Below are 21,842 nucleotides of genomic sequence, written 5' to 3'. Positions count from 1 at the left end.
TAATGAGATTGATAACTAACTTATAAGCCATCCTAGAACTTTCATTTAGTAGTTGTTGGAAACAGAAGCAGACACCCACAGCTAAACACTGAGCCAAACGCTTGGAATCCAGTTGCAGAGAGGGAGGAGTGATAAGCAAAGCGATCAAGACCAGGCTACAGAAACCCACAGAGACAGCTTACCTGAACAAGAAGAAGCTCATAGACCCCCAGACTGATAGTGGGGAAACCAGCATTGGACCGACTCAGACCCTCTGAACGCAGGTCTCAGTTAGAAGGCCTGGGCAGTCTAAAGGACCTCTGACAGTGGAACCTTTCCTGCTACAGGAAAGGACTTTGGGAGCACATTACCCTAGAGGCAAGAGGGAGGGCCTAGAACCTACTCCAAATGACTTGACAGATTTTGATGATCCCTCCTGGAAGGCCTCAGCCTCCCTGTGGAGTTGGGGGGGGGATGTGATGAGAGGGGGGTCAGAGGGGTGAAGGAGGGAGGGAGAGGGAACTGGGATGGATATGTAAAATAAAAAATAATAATAAGTAAAATTTAAAAATGCATAGTCTTTACAAGCATTTGATGGTTCATTACTTCAGAACATTAACTACTAAGCATTCTAAAATAAACACATGAAAAATAATGTAAGAGAATCCTCATTTGGTGGACTGCTGACATGGGGTAAATGCACAGAAATATATAAAGTGCCTCCACCCTAGACTTCGAACAACTACTGCCATGTCAAACAAATCTCAGAGTGCAACTAGGCAGATGAACCATACTAGCTGTGACAGACAGCAACAGAGTCAATGCAGCAGAAAGGACTGCCAGTAAGACAGGAAAGACACACTATTATTTTACATTAGTAGTTTTATTACAATACACACTGACACACAATTAGAGAAGGAATGTTCTGGCATTTCTGAGCATTTCATGGAAAGCAAAGGAACTCTGTAGGCAGTAGTCATCCATATTTTTTTTTTTTTTCCCCAAACAAAAAGCAAGCTTTTCCATGCGGTAACTCAGGAATACAGTCTTCTTATTCTTGTCTAGAAAATGTTGGCTAAAGAAAATGGCTATTGTAACATGAGCTGAAAAGGGACAAATTTCCTTCAAGATGTCCAAGTCCTGCCTCCAGGTTTCACCCAACTACCTAAGTGACTGTTATGATACTTGAGGCTGTGTGTTTGGGAACTACATGGGATCTGCTTATTAAGACCAATCATTATAATGCTACCATAATTAAAAGACAAACTGAAAAAGTAAGTCCTATGCAATGTTCTTTTCACAAGATTCACTTGAAATGTTAGAGTTACCACAAGCATTTTAATTCTATTAAGAGATCATTGGTAAAAGCTTGTTATTGTATCTGAAAAAGAACTCAGCTTAGGAGCAGACCATCCATGACATAAGAGTCACTGACCCTCCAGAAGCAGGCACTACACTACTACACTGTCTGGACTCCACAGGCAGTTTCAGATCCAATGTGTAAAAGACAATTTCCTCTCAACAATCACTGTAGCAGTCAGATGTTTAAATTCCTTAAGTGCCCAAATATACAAAAGCAATCTGGGGGGGGGGGCAAAAACATTAAAACAGTGTTTTGAATAAATTTGCTGCACATTACATAACTTAGAAACAACAGGGGCATAAACCCAAGCACAGCCCTAGTATTCTATATAGAAAAGCACTGCAGAAGAAAAAGTTTGTTTAAAAATGTTAAAACTCAGGTTCATATAAATACAGTTTTGGTTCCTCTGTGCTATGTCAAATAAAAATTCCATCACATACTCAGTCTGCTAGGTAACACATCTGGATTTTCATTTCTGGTTGTATCAGTACAAGAATATACACTGTTGCATATACTTTCACATATATGCTTATACATATATAAAAATTCAGATCATGAAAATTTGTTTTAAATACATACACTTAAAACCTGTGTCTCTAAAAATAAATACATTAAGCTGTTTGCTAGTAGCTAATTCTGAGTTCCCTCACACACCAATCAGAACAGTTTCATACAATGTCAGGGACCATTAGCTGCCTTTGAAACCTATTGTCTATAGCAAACACTGAAATGCAGTTGCATCACTAAAATATCATCCCCCAAGCACAGCTGCAACTGAAACCGTGGAAGCAACATCTTCGTCTCCTCCACGATCAGTCTCTGCAATGCATTTGCATTTGTCCAGTGGGTGGGAGGACAGCATCTCCTAGAGACAACACCTTGTTCAGTTTACATTACCTTCTAACTAAAGGAATAAGCTGCTATTGCTTCTGATGTTTTGTTTGAGGGAACTAACACAACACCATTTATGTTTGATATCGCTCCCAGAGATCACAGTGAGTGGTGTGTGATGATGATCCCACTGAGGTAAAGCAGAAGGAGCCCTGGTGTCTGAAAGAAGCAATGTTCCCAGGACAGCAGCACATAAAGGACCTGGAGCTCTATATCTAAGTGCCACAAAGTAACTGAAAACCACTGCCAATATGGGAACACCAGACATCTGACACTGTGGTTCAAACAACAGAAATGGTAAACACTCAAAGTAGTTTCTAAAGAAAGAATAGGATTCATAAAGAAAAAGAAAAAAAAAAAAAGGAGCTGTTACTGTTTTACTTTTACATCCCACCCTCACAAAACAAAACAAAACAAAAACAAAAAACCCTTAAGATGGTATATAGCCAGACCAAAATGTTTAATGTGCATAATACTTGACCTTGTCATTGTTCAGAATATAGCAAATTCAGAAATATAGGAAATCCATGATAAGAGACAATGAGAATTTCTAACACCACTGCCTACATTTTTAAAGAGGAAACTAAAAATCCAACTTCTAAAAAACTCAATGTGCTCACAGTTTCAGATTGCTATGAATCAAATGTAAAGGATTCACATACAAACAAGGCCTCTATTTCATTGACTTGAATCTGATTTAAACCTTTGGATATTTCAATCTTCAGACTCCACAAGGTAAGGCTGAATTTATCAGGTATAAATAAAATATTTAGGTCCATGATGTACTGTAGTTCTGAGAAACCAAATATATACAGGTTGGCTACATGTCTCCCCTTAAGACACATGGCAGTACCAAGCCTTATTTGTCTCTTTAATTTTCTGGCTGTGAAAACGAGGCAGCAGCATTCTTCCCACTCTTCTTTTCTCTGGAGCATTGAGGTCGGAGGCAGGGACTAGGTTGGCCGGTGCAGTCTCTTGGGTGGTGGGGGTGGCATGAGCTCTGTGTCAGGGTCCAGGGGATACTTTCGCTTCTGTCCTTGGGCAGCTGCTGCACATCTGTCAATGAACTCAAACAGCATCTCCTTGGTGACAGGGTTTGAGATGCTGTTGCACACAGCTGTGAACAAAGGGGGACAACATCTCAGGTGATTAATAAAGGCAGTAGCCTCACCACATGCTGGAGGTGGTCTCCATGCAGCTCTATGAAACCCTGGCATTTCACCAATGGGCTTCAGGTCAGGTGCTTTTCTAGTGGTTACTTTTTGCTGGAGTATTAATTTCAAGCAAGAATGCTAAGGAATTTTAGTCTAGTATAGCACACCCCATGAAAGTCTGCACTCAACTAAATCTTATACACAGGAAAGTACAGTTTTTAAGCCCAGAAGGCTGTCCATTCTGTGAAATAGAACAGCACTCGCCCCTGCTACTAGGTATAGGAAGGTTTAATGACAGCTGCCATCCATATTGTTATTTTAATCATTTAGTTGAAGAAAGGACACAAAATATAATAGCCTAATAAACAAAGTATCTTTCCTTGAGTAATAAAAATTTAGAACCAATGCTTTTCATTTCATTTATCTATTTGGCTTTTGGGGGGTGGGGAGAAGACAATGAAATGAACTCATCTTGTCTGAACATAAATCTACTTAAAAAACAAAACAAACAACCTGAATGTGAAACAGTATCTTTTAAAGTGAAAAGTCTCAACTGGCCACCTCTCTCTATTGTTCTGTTTCTCATGATCACCATCACCATCAGAAATGAACACTATAGACAACTGCACAGTCTAGTAATCTATATTCTTCTGTTGTACCTTTTATATATATTTTTAACTACCTCTATATTACAATACCTTATAAACTCAAATGAATTTGTGGTGTTTCTTGTGAAGACCACAAGCATTTCTAAATTCCCAGGCATTCAGCTTACACCCAAAGAACATCCTGAAGGACAGCAGGGCAGTTTTTATGTTTTAAAATGGTTTTCATTTACTTTCTCTTCATTGTTTGTAAAGTTATTTTAGGAACTGGAAATTACATTTTCTTTTGCTAATTTTGTTTCTTACCATCTGGCAAACAATGGTTTTAATAGTTTTGAACAAATCAGAAATTATCATGGCTCCCACTGTTGCTGCCATTCATTACTAGTATGCAGCCACCATCCTGCCCTCTTAGCCCTCTCAGGCACACAGAGCAGCTCCCCAGCCCAGGCAGAATGACTTCCATTTGACTAGAGGTTAGTAAGGTGCTGGCCAACAGTACATGTGGGCTCTGACGCCATAATACTCTCTGAAGTTTAATGTAATGGCCACTGTTCATACTCACCCATGGCTGTGTTGTAGGCATTTGGGAAACTTTTGTCTATTCTCTGCCTCATAAAGACCCAGCTGTTGTTCTCAAATTTGCATTCTATAATTTTGTTGTCGTACTGTTTTAGTTCTTTTGTCACCTGTTTTAAAAGAGAATTGATGAAAATATTTAAATCATTTGAAAGGCTTTTTGCTTCCACTATGTGACAGACACATTAGGAAATGCCAAAAACACCTCAGTAACTCTTCAAGCAGAGCTCTTTGTCATCTCAAGTGTCTAATCAAGCCTGAAGATATGGTGCACACTCCCAGTACACATGCTCATGTATCTGACACTTCAGAGTTGTGAAAATGGCTGTCAATATATAGCAATTAAAAGAAGCTAAGCAGAAAGCTACCACTTCTGGGCCAAATGCAAATATGTTACCATGGGGACAATGCCTGCAATCCTGTCTGTGTTTCTCTGGCTTTCAGAAACTGAGTACACTGCTTAGAGTTCATCAACTTTCAGAAAGATCTTACCATTTAAATTCCTATGCCAAAACCCAAGAAATTCTCTTTACTATGGGTAAAAGCGCTACACATCATAAAAATAAATAAGTAAATAAATAAATAAATAAAATAAAGACTAGCATCAACTTCAGGCAATATGCTTCCTAAATTTTAATTTTCAGGCAATGATAATTAACCTAAACCTACTCCTTAGGCTATTTTTCCCTTTCATCTTTCCAGAGAGTACAGATTTAGAGAGGAAACTACTTTGACTTTAGCTGATGTGTTTCTTGGCTTCTTTACCTCAGATGATTGAATATGGATTACAACATACTCTATCAAAGCCACCGAGTCTCCATGGTAACTATGGTAAGTTTTAAAAGATATTCCATCAGGCTGGGAGAATAGTTTTCATAAAAGGAACCTAAGCTTATCTTTGCACTTTCCCAATCAAATGCCAGTCATGGTAATATTTGAATTCTGTCTTCATCCTTCAGAACTAACAACTCTCTCACACAATATGGTAGATTGTAATCACTAAACTTCATTAGCATTATTTGAAATGCTCCCATTTTCTGCCTACATATTCACTACCACCTAGGAAGATGAAGGGATGCAAAATTTTAAAAGCTGCTTTCAATTCACAGATTAGGGAGGGCGTGTCTTCATAAAAAAAAAAAAACAAACTTTCAAACAGTCTTCCTTCCCTCTAGATGAGTGTTGTTTTTGAACGATCATTTACATTTTCTACACACCTAACAAGTCCAACAGGCCCAGGATGTCTAGCAAATCTGGCTCTCTGACTTGATCTTCTCACAAAAAATGATGCCCACTGTTAAGCTACCTAGGCAGTTGTGTCCTCAAATAATCCATACTCTACTCTCCCTCACTTGACTTAGCATGAGTTCATCTCCTTTTACTTTTGATTCATCACTTACATATAGGCACTGGGCAATTCATTCCATCTCGGCAACCACCTCTGGGCTATGTCCCAAACAAGGTTTAACAGAAGTTAAGTCTCTAAATCTTCTAAAGTCTGCATTTTCTAATTTCAAGAACAAAGGACTTTCTAATATACTAAATCATGGGAAGAAAGTCCTTGATACAGAGTAGGAAATCAGTAAAAGTGTAACTAAATAAAAGACTCTAAGAAAGCCAACATTCTGCCTTAACCATTATAAAGGCACATTTTAGCAATATTAAACACATTTACTACTGTATAGTCAACTTCTCCGATTCATGTACTTTCCAATCCTACAATTTTGCACCTCCTGCATATCTACACCTTCCTATTTTCTGATTGTGGCTTTATAGTTTTTCTACTTTAAACATTTCAAATGAGTAGGATAGCATAGTATTTATGTTTCTAAAGAAGTTTATTTTGCTTTAGCACAACATGCTCAGGGTTCACTCATATTGTAGCATGTGATAGTATTCTTCTTTAGGTTACATAATATACCATTACAGATATGCATTATATTTTCTTCAGCCATTCATCTGTTGATGGACATTCTTTCTACCTCTTTGCTACTGTGACTAATGCTGTGAGAAAATGGGGTATAAATATCACTTTGAGGTATATACCCAGAAGTGAGACTCCTGGATCATATAGTAATTCAAATTTTTTATTTTCCAAGCAACTTTCATATTAATAAACAAAATGACTAAACCGTATCACATCACCAACAGTGCAACCCTTACATGCTGGCCATCCTGACAGGAAACAGATGTTATGATACTATGGTTCATGATAAGACGTGCTTATTGGTTGTACACCTTTTCTGGAAAAATATCTATTTGACTCCTTTGCCATTTGGGGGTAGGTGTGTGAAAGTGGGTCCCACTGTGTGGCCCAAGCTGGCCTTGAACTTCTGGTGTCATCCTGGCCTTAAATGTGTGATCTGCCTTAGCCAAGTGCTGGGATAAGAAGCATGTCCAACTACTTTTGCCTGTTTAAAGAAATTTTTCATTAGCATATGTTAACTATAAATATTAATGTAATTCTGTCAGAGCTTTTCATTTGTGCACATGACATATTTGACTATAACTACCACTACTCCCATTTCCTTCCCTTGCCCCCCTCAGTGGACTAAGGACAAGATACCTTAACATATTTCCTTTAACTTTGATGTCCTTTCCCTCTGGATTGCACATAAGAGAAAACTTGTCATGCCTTTTTTTTTTTTCTACTTACACACACACACACACACACACACACACACACACACACACACACGCACATACCACTAGTTTGAGCCATTTATTATTTTAACAGGGGATATACAATACAGCACAACTGAAAGAACACAAATTTAACAGACATTTATATTTGAATGAGAAAGTATTTCAGTTATTTTGTACTCTTTTTGTTTATTTTTGAGATGGGATGCCTATACTTTTAATCAAGGTTTTGGTATTGTTGATTTTTATGTCTTGCCATTAACTCTCATCAGACAATGTTTATAACTCTTTTCTTTCATCATACAGACCACTGTGATAATTATAAACAACAGTTTTTAAGTTTAATGACCCTGTTTATTTTTCATTTTGCTGACTGTGATTCTGGTGTCACCCAACAAGTTACTGCCAGATCTCTTCCTAAAGTGTCCCCAATTCTTGTTTTGTTTTTAATCCTTTGAGGTTCAATAGTTTAAGGTTTTATGCTTCAGTTTTTAGCCTACTTAGGAGTTAACTTCTTACATGGTATAAGGGCAAAGGTCCATCATTTTCTAGATATCCAGTTTCCTCAGCAGTTTTTTCCTGAGGAAATCAGCTTTCCCTTGTTTGTGTAACCTTGTGGAATATCATTGTCTGTAGGTTGAGAACATATTCCTGGGCTCTCTATTCCACTGACTGCTCTATTGCTTTTGCTACTGTTGGAGACAGAGACTTCCTCTATAGCTCAGCATGTCCCCAAATTCATGATTTTGCTGTCTTAATCTCCCAGGTACTATGAGGTCACAGGTATGTACTAGCACATCTATCTAATATTTTTCCTTTGGAGCTGGGGGCTATTTCAATAGATCCTGTGATCTACCTGTCTGTGTCAATGATGAGTGAGATTTAAACCACTGTAGTTTTGCAGGAGGTGAAAGCCAGGAGTGTAAGGCCTCCAACTTTGCTATCTGTCAGCTATGTAGAATCCCTTGAGAGTTCATATGAATTCTAGCACAGCTTTTCCCCTTCTGTAAAAGTAAGTTAGCATTCTGATAAGGTTACACAGCGTCTAAAGGTTGCTGGAAGTTCTTTGAACATCCTGACAACATTACACTTGGATCCATGACTACTCAATAGCTTTCCCCTTAGTTATGTCGTTTTTTATTTCTTTGAACAAGAAATATTGCCTATTTTCTTTAAGCAACTTTACAAGTAAACTCACTAATGGAATCACACTGACATAAAAAGGTACACTCTGAAAGCAGCTGTCAACAAAATTTTATCTTTGGCATTTTAGAAGAATGTTAACTTGCTTGCTAGTCAACAAGTGCAATTTGTTCTTTTACTGACTAGCAACTGGGGGTAAAGTTTCATATAGCTTATCACTTTTGTGTTCTCAGTTTCAGCCTTGTTTTAAATTATGTGTGGCTTAATTTACTACATCAATTAAGAAACATTACTAACTATCTACTGTAGCTGCTTGGCCAAGTATTAGCAATCTGAGAAAATCTTTCCAGAAAATGCATGTACCTACAACTGCTAACTTAAATTCATGTCCATATTCTACAAGAAATGGTGCTATTTATTGGTTACACATTATATTCACACTACAGGCAGGCTGCAAGGTATACATTTGATTGAATGGCAAATATCTTTAACTGATAAAAATAATATCTCTCATATGTGCACAAACTAAAGTTTTTACTAATGGTCTCATTGAAAAAATTGAATGAGGTACAGAGAGACTGAATTTGAATATCTATATTCATCTTCAGCCAATTCATATCATTATTGACTAAAAGAGGACCCCTGTCGGTCTTCTATAGCAAGTCTGCTATCTTAGTTTGAGTTAATGAGTGCTTAATAGTAGAAAGAATAAAATATTTATAAGTTAGAATTTTACACTGTACCCATTATTATATTAAATTGATTTAATAATCTGAATGGGAACACACTAACAAATCACAAAAGCCATGCTAAATGTTGGTAACTTGCACAAAGTGGGTGAAAATAGTTCTATTTCTGGTAGTACAACAGGAACCTGTAGATAGCTGCCCTGCTGGGTGGCCATATCAAGTGGGCATCTTAGAGAACAGCTTCTGTTTGCTCCAAACCATTAAAAACAAAACAAAATTACCCATATATCAAGAAGGCCGTCAGGAGTTTCTACTTTTTTAACATTTAATTTGGAAAGATTTTAGATTGACAGAAAAGTTGTAAAGGTGGTGGTGGAGGTTTCCTAGTTTCTTCTGCCACTTTCTGCTAACATTTATATTCCATTTATCAGTGTATAGCTATCAATTCTAAAAAAACAATTAATATTGGTATAACATAAAGACTATTAGGATTTCTGTCATTACCTGTAACAGGACTCAATCCAGAAAACCACTTGGATTTAATTGCCACATATTAGTTTCTCCCAATCTGCAACAATTATTCAGATAGTCCTTAGTTTTTCCCTTATTTATTTATGCTCTGTAACCCAGGTTGGCCTTCATGTCACGATAACCCTCCCAGCTAGGTCCTCCCTCCCAAGCATTAGGACTACAGGCATGAGTCATCACACCTAGCTCCCTGAATACTTAAAAAAAAAGTGTCATTAGCTATTTCAAGAATGATGCCCAAAGTTGGATCCCCCCCCCAATGTTTGCTCATGATAAAGAATTTCTGTGTGTGACAAGGAGAGCCTTTTGGATCTTACCCACACTATACTAGCTCACTGTGTTACTGGTGACAGTAAATGTGATTACTTAGTCAGGGTGGTTGTTTGCCAGGTTTTTCTTCTCTATTGGTTGGTGTGAGTCATATGTCTTTTGACTTTTGAAAGTCTACTTCCTGGAAAGGGGTTATTAAACAATTATGTTCATTTATTTTACTTATTTTTGTTTTATGTGCATTGATGTTTGCCTGTGTGAGGATCTTAGAACCCCTGACACTGAAGCTACAGACAGTCTTGAGCTGCTATGTGGGTGTTGGGAATTAAACCCAGATCCTCCGGAAGAGTATCCAGTGCTTTTCACTGCTGAACCATCTCTCTAGCCCCCTATTCAACTTATTTTTTAAACTTCGTGTGTAGGGATGTTTTGCCTGCATGTTTGTCTCTGAGTACCACTTGTGTGCTTGGTGCCAACAAAGATGAGAAAAAAAGATCAGATCTCATGGAACTGGAGTTACAGATGGTTGTAAACAACCATGGGGATACTACAAATCAAACCCAGGTCTCCTGAAGAGCAGCCAGTACTCTTAATGAACAGGTACCTCTCCAGTCACATGTGGAATTTACTAATAACACAATTTTTAAATTTCTTAGGAGATATCATCTGAGGTTATACAAATACTTCATTTCTACAGGGTTTGATCACTGACTTTAAGCACTCATCCATTCACAAACCTGCCCACAATGATTACAAAGTGAAGTGTTTCAGGGGACTTTTCTGCTCCTTTCTTTCCTTACACACTCACTAACTGGACTTCTGCAAGGAAGACGTGCCCATTTTTCTCTAATTGGCTAGTAGTATAGACTGTAGATATTTTTTAAAGTGATGACTTATGAAGCACTGTCTTCATTATTTTGCTGCTCAACAATTCAAGTTTGATCACAGGGATTCTCAGGCTGGTTTGGCTTGTTTCTACCTTCAAGGGGACTCTCCAAGGGAGCTTTCAAAGAACAAATTACTTTTCAACAGTCTAAGCTATGCTAAGGAAGGCCCATCACCATTTGTTTTGGCCACAGAGGGAGTAAAGGACAAGGACATGGGGAAGAGCACTGACACTGTGAATACTGGTTTGTACTTGAAGGTTTCCATCACCTTTTGTGGAGTTAAACTAAAGTGGTCATTTTTTCTTTTCTAAAGATAAAATTCTACTTCTTGATAATTCAAACTTTACCTCTATAACATGACATAAGATGGAATTTTAAAAACATTTAAAAATTTTGGTTTATGATCTTCATTTACTTTTTAGTATTTATAGTAAGAGAAAATAAAAACAGCTCAGAAATGAAAATGTTTTCCATGTGGTACCAAGAGATCTGAATAAAGATGGCTTCCTTTGAGAACAGCTTCGTTAGAGTAGGTTTGCCATGGTGAGATTGCCTTTACAAAACACATACATTTGCTGGAGGAAGAACACACATGGAAAGCTACTGTTTTAATATGCCAGAACCTTTAAATTGACCTCTACTAAGTAAGTGAACTGCTTTTAAATGTCATCCCTGTATCTGCTAGGTAGCATCACAGCAACAGGGGATATATCCTCAAGATTGATGAGGTCTTTAAGCCTTTCAACCAGACCTTGAGCCACCAAGAGTAAACAATTAAAGAGTAAGAAGTTATAAATTTCACTTTGTTTATCTTGAAGTCATTATAGATAGATTACAACTTGATGATATGAAATTCACAGTAAACTACTGTTTAATACCTCCCAATAAACTCAAATCATATTTATTATTCAAAATGTAATCAACTGGTATATAGAATAATTGGACAGGTCAACTGCAACATGATAGCAGTGGTTTCTTTTGTCTTCTCTGTATCTGCTAATTTTCAACGTTTTAGCACTATATATTTAATACATTGTTTTAGTAATGATAATAATGACCAGGCTAGCCTTTGAAACAGAGGTATAAAAACCAAGAAATCTTCACAATTCCCATACAGCAATGAAGACCAAGAGCTGCACCAACTTGTAAGAGAGCACATGAAAGGAAGCTGCATTAACTCACAGGGAGCTGTAGTGTTGTAGAGGAGACCTGCAGCAACTTACAGGGAGTTGCAATAAAGCACAGGAGCTGTGATTATTTTAATGTTTTAGGAAAATACTATGACGCATGCTTGACATAATGCAAACATGCACATTATTCATCAGAAGGAATATATACACATACATACATACATTTGTATCAAGGGTCCTCGGTGCATTAGTAGAGCTTTGCAAAATGAGTAGCTATTTTGATTTAAAAAAAAAAAAAAAGAAGAAGAAAAAGAAAGAAAAAAGAAAAAAAAAAGAACTATATGAAAAAAAATGTGGAACAGGATATGAGGATATTGATATTTGATTCCAAGGCTTGAGATAGTATTTCAATGCATGCTATGCTGTTTGTGCAGAATACAAATGTTTAGCTATCTCAATCTATCTGCTGAATAAAGGGGGCTGTTAGGTATTTTTTTAGACTTACTTAAGTGTCTGTGGGATTGTAAAAAGAGAAAGTGGGATAACTTTTGTCTTCAATTGTTTTTGTTCATCCCTTTCCACATTACAAATCTCGAAATCTACTCATCAATTTATATACAAAATGTAAGGGAAGGCAACTAATAAAGAGGTAACAAACCCTGCTTGAAGTGCTGAGATCATGGCACAAAATGAGTTCCCATCCCTTCATTAGATGACACACAAGTCATGGGTTTCCTTCTTGCCCCAGTGCTCACTAAATGCAAGAGCTCAGCTTCTCAACTAACTAGTACTGTTGACAGCCAGCAAAAGGAAACCTGGGCTAGGGTATAGCTCCACAGTTGAGGACTTGCCCAGCATTCCAAAGCAGGGAAGGAGACAGTGAAGCAGGCTGCAGAGGAGGCTCAGTAGTTAAGAGTGCATGCTGTTCTTACAGAACTGGAGTTCAGTTTCCAGCACTCATATCAGGTGGCTCACAACCAGTTGAAACTCCACATCCTGGATATCTGCTGCCCTCTTCTGGTACCAGCACATACACAACAAACAAACACACTTTTTTTTTTTTAAAGGGAAGCCAGAACAATCTTTAAATCTGTTCATCTTTCCTTTCTTCCTGCTACAAAAGTTGTCAGTTTTAATGTTCTCAGACATACACTGCAGATCTGCGCTCTCTACTGTTCACTGCCTCAGATGGATGTGAGGCACCACAGGCTCCCTGTTGGTAATGGCAATGAAGAACATGCAAAAGGCAAGCAGAGATGGACTGGATCACTTGCTTTTACAACCAACCAACCTACCAACCAACCTACCAACCAACCAACCAACCTACCTACCTACCTATCTATCTAGGTTTCACTTCTGTGGTCCAGGCTTGCCTATAACCACAATGGCTTCAACCTGCCCCAGTTTCCCTAGAACAGGTAGGTGTAAGGCATTACAATTGGGCTCAACTGAGTTATAATCTTAAATAGTGGAATTAATACTATTATCCTTTAATAGGGAAGTCTTACAATGGCTCCAAGAATTATGGAACCTGAAAGCAAGGATCTAAAGCACAAAATGAAAATAAAAACTTCTTGTAATTTGCTTTTACTTATCTTGAGTTTTAAATGGATGTGACACCTTGAATGACAATGGCCACCATAGGCTTATATATTTGAATACTTAGTTACCAGTTGGTGGAACTTTGGGAGAAGGATTACAAGGTGGGAGGTGTGGCATTGTTGGAGGCAAGCTTTGAGGTTTCAAAACCTTATGCCATTACCAGTTAGTTTACGTTTGTGAATATATGCTCTCTCCTTTCATTCCTTCTTCCCTCCCCTGAGCTTGTAGAACAAGATATAAGTTTTCAGCTACTGCTCCAGCACCATGCCTGCCTACCCCACTGCTGCCATGCTTCCTGCCATGGTGGTCAATGGACTCACGCTCTAAAACTGTAAGCCCCAAATAAGCCCTTTCTTCTATAAGTTGCTCTGGTCATGTCTTATCATAGCAACAGAAAAGTAACTAAGACAACAGCCTATTCCAAAAACAAGTAAATGTTCCAGTTAAACACAAAATTTATAAAATAATTACTAAACACCTACATGGTTCAGAGTGCTAACTGACATAATTAGCTCAAGAAGAAGCACTGTATGTGTTTACTATGATGGTGGCGTCTATAGTCTCTCTGAATGTGGTTTCCACTTTTTTACTTCCAGGAAATTTTGTGCTGAGTTATGCAAAGATCTCCACATTTCTTCAAATACATAATACTGCCTCAGACAGTTAAAATTTGCCTGTAAACATTACTCTTTTTAAGGTGATGTTCTTACTTGACCCCTTTTGTTCCTTAATATTTGCTGCTGACTGCTCTATAGACATGAGATGAACTAATATGTGACTGATGAAGGGTAGTGGACACAACACTGCCTGAACTTTTCGTTTTCTTCCCAAGTGTGTATCATTTTGATCTTTATCATTTCTACTGTTTGCTATTCTACATGCAGCACTACCAGAAATCACAGCAAATTACAGGATTTCTTAGTCATTAAGGATTTACAATAGATTAATTTTAATATTGGCTACATTTCACAGCTGCAAAGCTTTTGTTTGATTTTTAGATCAAATAAGAAGACATCATTGGAACAAATGACCTTTCAATGGGAATTGGGAACACCTAGCAAAAAGAAAAGATTCCAATAGAGACAATAGGCACTTCTGGCTATGACCTGTTCCACTGATCGGGTGAAGGCCTAGAGAAAAGACAGTGGGTCATTCATTCAACAGGAATGCCGAATGCCATTTATTGAGGAGAAGGTGCGGGCTTATATACTGACTCAGCATAGTGGAAAACAATCAAGGGCCAAGTGTGCAAGTTCTCAAGCTTAGTTCCTCCCCAGCAGATGTGTGTTAGCAAATCAGGTAGTACCAGTAACAACTCTGGGGCAAGATGTTCCAGGCAACAGCTTCAGGCTTCCTCAAGGTGCCTCAGGAGTCCATGCAGGGCTCTACATTCTGCCAGGTAAGGTTAGTAAGGTAAATAGAGTACTGAGTTCTATGACACAAAATAATGACTCCCTGTCTGTTTAGTACCAAGCATGATGAGAAGTACAAGCAAACTATGAATCTGTTGCATGCTAAAAATAATAAAACAAATAAATAAAAAAAAAAAAAGCTTTACCTTCCAATATGAGGCTACAATACATCATGCGTATCTAACACCTTTTTCATTATAAACAACTATAAGTATAATGACTGGCCTATCTAATGTTACTTGTTTTTTAAAGATACCTTTTGTGAAATCAATATATGTCATTCACAAAGTACAGGATGTGAAGGTGATCTGGCTCTGACATCTGTCACCCCATTGCTTGCCAGGACTGATTTATCTGATCTGGCTGATTAGGCAGGTGTCCTCACCCCCCCCCCCAATGCTCTAAGTGTATCTGCCTGAAGCTGAGTCTGTGGTTAGAGAGGATGACCTTCCACAATACAGGGTGGTTCTGTTGTCAAGAGTATATGCATAACTATGCTTCACTGATAGAACCTAAAAAGTCACTCTTAAGGATATTTGCCATATTGAATTTGATAATTATCCATTTATTTAAAAATTTTCTATGTACAATGTATTTTTATTATATTTTTTTCTCCTCTAATTCTTCCCACATCTGCTGTATTCCCTACCCAACCAATATGTTCATTCTCTCAAAACATAAAACCAAAGGTCAAAACAAACAAAAATATGGAGTCCATTTTGTATTGACTGACTACTCATGGGCATAGGGACTGACCTATATATAGTGTGAGTTTGTATCCAGTGACACTCCATGGAGAAAGCCCAGAAAGCAATTAGCTTCTCAGTTACCAGTGGAACTTTGTATCTATTTCCCCTTCTCAGTGCTGAAATTTTGTCTTGTTTGAACTTGTACAATTTATTTTATGTGCTGTCATAGTTGCTGTGAGTTCATATGTGTAGCAACAGTGTTTCTGGATGACACAGCATCCTTAAGAATCATTTACCACCCATGGCTCTTATAATCTTTCCTTCTGCATCCTCTTTCATATAGATCTCTGAGCCTTGGGGGGATAGGTTTGATAAAGGCATCCCATTTTAGAGATGGGTACTCCAAAGTCTCCACATAAATCACTATGTGCTGCCCAAAGAAGTCTCTGATGAGGGTTGTGTTATGCACTGACCTATGGTTATAGCAATATCATTAGGAATAATTTTATTATTATGTTCTTTAGCAGAGTAAAAGTACTGGGTTTTCCCATAGGTCCATGCCTACTCTCAGGCTCTTCAACACTTCAGCAGATTCAGATATAGGTTTAATCTCATGTAATAAGCCTTTAATCTGACTGAGAAGTGGCTGGCTACCCAAGACATTTGTGCCATTTTTGCACCATGATATTTTGCAGACACTGTTGTAGGTCTCAGGGTTTGTAGCTGGAAGAAGTGATGACTGCTTTTCTCCTCTAGTAAATAGTATACAAAGTAACTTCCAGTATCATGAATGCTAGTCAGTAAGGGTAAAGCTTTTTTTTTTTTTTTTTTTTTTTTTTTTTCAGCTGTGCATCAATTCAATTTCTCCATGTTTGGTGACATAAGTAAGTGGTGCCTTCAGCAACACGCCTTACCATCAGGTTATGAAGGACAATCAATGTAGCATTGATTGGGTTGTTTGGCAGAGTGGGAGGGGTGGTGTAAAGGGACCCCTTTGGACAATGACTCAACAAGATGTGACCATTCCTGACACTAGAGATTTTACTTGGTGACATAAGCTATCTAGTTGGAGCACTGTTTACCCCATTATATTGTGACTCGGTTTAAATTACTTTCAAATATGTATATATTATAGGAAGCTTCTACAATAGCAGGTTTCCACACACCTTTCCAAAAACCTTTGGATTAGTTGTTCTTCCTCATATTCCCTCTTTTATCCTGTTTTCCCCTTCTCCTTCCCCATTTAATCCTTCTAGTCTAGCTTCCCCATCGTATCTTTCTATTCTATTCACCCTTTTTGGAAAATACCCTCCTACTTGTGGTCCTTGACTAGCTACCTAACCTCTGTGGTTATTTTGATTGAAATACATATCTAAAGCTTAAAAGGTAACATCATGTGCAAGACAAAATATTTGTCTTCCAGGATCTGTGTTACTTCACTCACGATGATAGTTTCTAGTTTACCAATTTACCTGCAAACTTTACATTTCCTCCCCGTCCCTGACCCCCCACCATAAGGACCAGCCTCCAGCAGTTCTGGGTTTGAGGGGGAGCCACCGAGTTGTCAAATAAATCACTCAGTTTGGCTTTTCTATCAGAAGGAGTAAAACTTAATACTCTGGGACTGGTGAGGGGGGTTAAACTTAACTCTCTGGGGCTGGCAAAAAAAAAAAAAAAAAAAAAAAAAAAAAGGGGGAAAACATACAAATACAGACATCTCCAACATGGTAGGATCTCACCTAGGGTGCTGATGAATGGAATGGCCAGCCTTCAGCAGGTCACAGAAACTGAAGAGGAGATGCAGAGTAGACAAACTACTGGACAGACAGACACACAAGGACTTTTCTGAGGGCCAAAGCTTAGTTCTTCATTTTCTTATTCTTACTGTTGCTTGCTCTACTCTATTCTTCTGATGTTTCCCTTCTGTCTATCTTGATGCCTTTTTTCTAACTTTCTACATCTTTCCTGGTGATTTCCTTCTCTCATGTGTTAGTTCTTTCCCTCACATCTTATAAACATCAGTATAATCTTTTAAGCAAAATAAAAATTACTGCATGGTTACATTGATGGGGCATGTCCTTGTGCATACTGTGAATATATGTTTCTCTTATTGGTTGATGAATAAAGCTGTTTCAGCCAGTGGATAGGATGGAGCCAGGCGGGAAGTATAGGTGGGGCTAGCAGACTAGGAGAATGCTGGGAAGGGAAAGGCAGAGGATGAGCTAGAAAGATGCATGCTAAGGAAGAAAGAGACCCAGACATAAATGGTGAGCCAAGACCATGTGGAGATACACAAATTAATAGAAATAGGTTAATAATTAAGATAGAGCTAGCCAATAAGAAGCCTGAGCCATCAGCCAGTTTATAATTAATATAAGCCTCCATGTGTTTACTTGGAACTAAGCAGTTGTGGGACTGGGCTGGACAGAAACTTAACATCCACATTAAATTCTATTTTTTAAGTGAATATTTTTCCATATCCCTTACATGATTAATCTTTTTATGTATTGCAGGTAAAAAATAAGTTGTCCCAAGAGCCCATGTACTTCATATCCAAGCAACTTTTAGAGAACATACTATGAGCAAGCAAGGTATTTTTCTTAGTTTTTCTGCTGGCAGGCTACATTTTGTGTTTATAAAGAAAGGAGCAATCATTTTATTACTTATCTCAAAAGGTAATCTTATAAGAAATCCTAGAAGAATCACAAATCTAAACTTTTATATATGAACAAGAATCACTCAGCTCTATTTTAAATCCTCAGGGTACATACCAACTCATCAACAGTTTCTTATATAAGGAGACTGAGGCAGAAATGAGTATAAGGAATTAATCATCACCTTTGATCACCAACCAATCCTACCAAGAAAGGAACATCAGCTGATAATAATTGGGCTGCTCTGTTCCAGTTTTCTGACCTTAAGGAGTCCCTCTCTCAACTATGTGCCTTTCTAAACTTTAGATTTTTTTCCAAGATTTTCTACCTCAAAGCCATTAACAAAGACATCTTAACTTAACTTTAAGTCATATTTAAAGCTTTGTTTTAGCTATGATGCAGACTAAAACCCGAGAACACATCGCCCAACATTAAGATTAAAAGAACTTGAGCTATCTGGGCTTCTGGGGCTCAATTGTCTTTCTTAATCATTAACATAAATCACAATCCATACAGCTCCTCAAGAGAAAACAGCTGCGTAACATTTTCTAGTTCTTATTCTCTATCCTCTGCAGCCCCTGCTCTATCAGAAGTGAAGGCAATACTATATCTTGCTTTTATCCATATTATTTTCTCACTAAACTAACCCTTATCCCTTACTATATTAGACACCCTCAATCATCAAAATCCCATTTAAAGTAACACTATTATTGTATAAAATCACTGTTTTATTTAAACAGTATAGCTTAAGAGGAAATCATCTTCATAATAATCCATAGATAAAAATGCCCAACAGAATAGGATATTTCCACAAAATAATCACACCACATTAAGGACAACGGAGATTTCCCCATGCCATTCACACCATGCCAGAGAAAAACAGCAGTGGCAAACATGCAAAGACACACAGTGTAGCAAGAGACATTCTGGGGCCAAGGCTCTTGGGCCCCTGCCTATCTGAGGTTCACCCATAAGAGCTTTGCTTCTTGGTGAGCTGGCTTCCTGAATTTTAACTGCTACCTGCTACCCCTCTGACATGGCCACCAACAGCCTCCCCCCCCCCTCCTCCTTTTGGAGACATGAAATCACTATGTAGCTCTGACTGTCCTGAAATTCACTACATAGATCAGGCTAGCCTTAAACTCAAGAGATCCAGCTCCCTCTGTCTCTAATCTGCTGGGATTAAAGGTGTGTGTCACTATGGCAGGCCCAATTTCATTTTTCTTAAACAGATAAATAATATTTCATTAAGTAAATGTACCAAATTTTCTTTCTTTCTTTCTTTCTTTTTTTTTAATTAATGTACCACATTTTTATTACCAATTTGTCTTAGGGTTTTTATTGCTATGAATAGATGCCATGACCACAGCAACTCTCATAAAAGGAAACATTTAATTGGGGATGGCTTAAAGCTCAGAGGTTTAGTCCATTAGTGCCATGGTGGGAAGCATGGTGTCATGCAGGCAAACATGGTGCTGGAAAAGCAGCATGCTTCCTAAGGCAGCAGGAAGAGACATTCCCATTAGGCCTAGCTTGAGCATCTGAGACCTCAAAACCCACCCTCCCCACAGTGACCAATGGCATACCTCCACAATGCCATTCCCTATGAGTCTATGAAGGCCATTTTTATTCAAACCACATAATTCATTAGTTGATGAACATCTAAGCTGTTTCTATGAACACAAATGAACAAGTATCTCTGCAGTAAGATGTAGAGTTCTTTGGGTAAAGAATGGTATTGCCAGATCTTGTGGTAGATTGATTTCTAGCTTTTTGATGAACCTCCACATTAATTTCCAAACTGGGTATACCAGGTTTATACTTCTACCTACAATGACCAAGTAAGTGCTCTCCTTTCCTAGCATCCTTGCCAGCATGAGTTTTATTAATGTTGGTCATTCCGACTGCATAAGATGAAAGTCAAAGAAGTTTTAATTTACATATTCCTAATGACTAAGACTGTTGAACATATTTCTAAGTGTTTCTCAGCCATTTGTGTTTCATCTTTTGAGAACTTTCTGCTTAGTTCTGTATCCCAGTCTTAATTGGGTTGTTTCTTGATGTTCAGTTGCTTTAGTTCTTTATATATTCTAGATATTACTCTTCTATTAGTAGTGCAATTGGTAAAGATATTTCCTGATTCTGTAGCCTGCCACTTTGTCAGAATGACAGTGTCTTTTGCTGTACAGAAGCTTTTCGGTTTCACAAGGTACCATTTATTGATGTGCCATCCCTTTTCTGTCTCTCATTAAAAAACAAAGAAGATTCTATTTCTTACAAATCTATACCTGAATCTGAAATCACAAAGATGTACAGAGTTCTTAGTCTACAGCAGCTGTACCCTGACTTTGGTATAAAATAGTCACTTAGAGGCATTTTAAGTCTTTTGATGTGTATGGATCATATTTCTTCTCCAAGAAAGTAATCTAAAGAGTTACAGAGAATGGATACAAATAGATCGAGAGAGAAAGAAAGAGACAGAGACAGAGAGAGAGAAAGAGAGAGAGACAGAGAGCGCAGTATCCAACAAATTCTACGTTGTGTCTATGTGCTCCCTGAACGACAAGTTGTATAGAAACCTACCTCATCCTCCCGGGATACTAGAATTGTCATAAAACACTCAAAGAGGTTTAGAGTTTAAGGCGATTACAATAAATTAGCTACCAGTATCATACTTATGAAATATATTCCTAAATAATTGAAGCATAGCTCAAAAATCTCATAAAATCAAATACTTTAGAACTAGAACTTGAAAAAGGACTTAACAATCACCAACCAGATATTCTTATTCTACAATATTCAAGTACTTTAATGCCTAAAGTGCTCCCCATTATCTCTATTATTCATTGTCAGGGAGTGAGGTAATTAAAAAAAAAAAAAAGAAAAAAAGAGTAATTTCTTTACTATTGATAAAATCCTATTATCAAGATATTAACCAGTTATGGTGGCACATGTCAGTAGTATAATCTCAAGTAAAGGCAAGAGATCACAAGATCAGCCTGGTGGCAGTGAGATAACTGCCATGGGTAAGGACACATGCTAACAAGCCTGCCCACATATTTGATTGTCAGAGCCCACTGACTCCCAAAAGGTTGTCCTCTAACTTCCACTAGTATGCCCCGGTGTGTACACTACTCCCCAGATAAGTAAAAGAAATGACAGGAGCTAGGGATTCAGATCAGTGTTAGAGCACAAGTGTGTAAATGAAGCCCTGAACTCAATCCCCAACTCTAAAACAACAAAGGAAATGACTAAACAGTTAAACCAATGAGCTAATGGATTGAACCAATGTTTTTCCCCACTGCAAACTTTAGGAGACATATGGACTCTAATAAGTCATGTGATGTTCAATAAAGCATAATCTACAACAAAAATTATTTTTTAAAATAGGCTGAAGATAAAGAGGAAATATATCCACAAGCCTTAAGTTCTACATGTTGGCCAGTAGCAAACTTGGACAAAATGATCCCCATCATGTAAACTTTCATCACTCAACTGCTTATTATCAAGTTTTCAAGGTTCTATTGTGAATCAGGGAGCCATGCTAACTTTTATTATTACATTTTAAAAGATTTTTATTTATTTGTGTGTGTGTAGATCAGAGGACAATATGGAGTCTATTTT

At 37.8% G+C, this 21,842-nt stretch overlaps 1 protein-coding gene across 2 annotated transcripts in view; it reads right to left on the bottom strand.

Annotated features, from left to right (window-relative positions):
• Positions 1-843: 843 nt before the first annotated feature.
• Positions 844-21,842, bottom strand: part of Rngtt (RNA guanylyltransferase and 5'-phosphatase) — a 198,055-nt gene continuing 177,056 nt past the window's right edge. For both annotated transcript variants that reach the window (XM_051187498.1, XM_051187499.1), the window contains exons 15-16: positions 4,558-4,681; positions 844-3,350 (exon numbers count right to left, since the gene is read on the bottom strand). In XM_051187498.1, coding sequence (XP_051043455.1) covers positions 3,187-3,350; positions 4,558-4,681 — 288 coding nt within the window. In that variant the 3' untranslated portion in view covers positions 844-3,186. The remainder of the gene's footprint in view (positions 3,351-4,557; positions 4,682-21,842) is intronic.

The sequence above is a fragment of the Phodopus roborovskii genome, unplaced genomic scaffold (genome assembly GCF_943737965.1).
Source record: "Phodopus roborovskii unplaced genomic scaffold, PHOROB, whole genome shotgun sequence".
Taxonomy (NCBI): domain Eukaryota; kingdom Metazoa; phylum Chordata; class Mammalia; order Rodentia; family Cricetidae; genus Phodopus; species Phodopus roborovskii.
The sequence above is the reverse complement of the archived record's forward strand: the minus strand, read 5'-3'. Positions and strand labels throughout refer to the sequence as shown.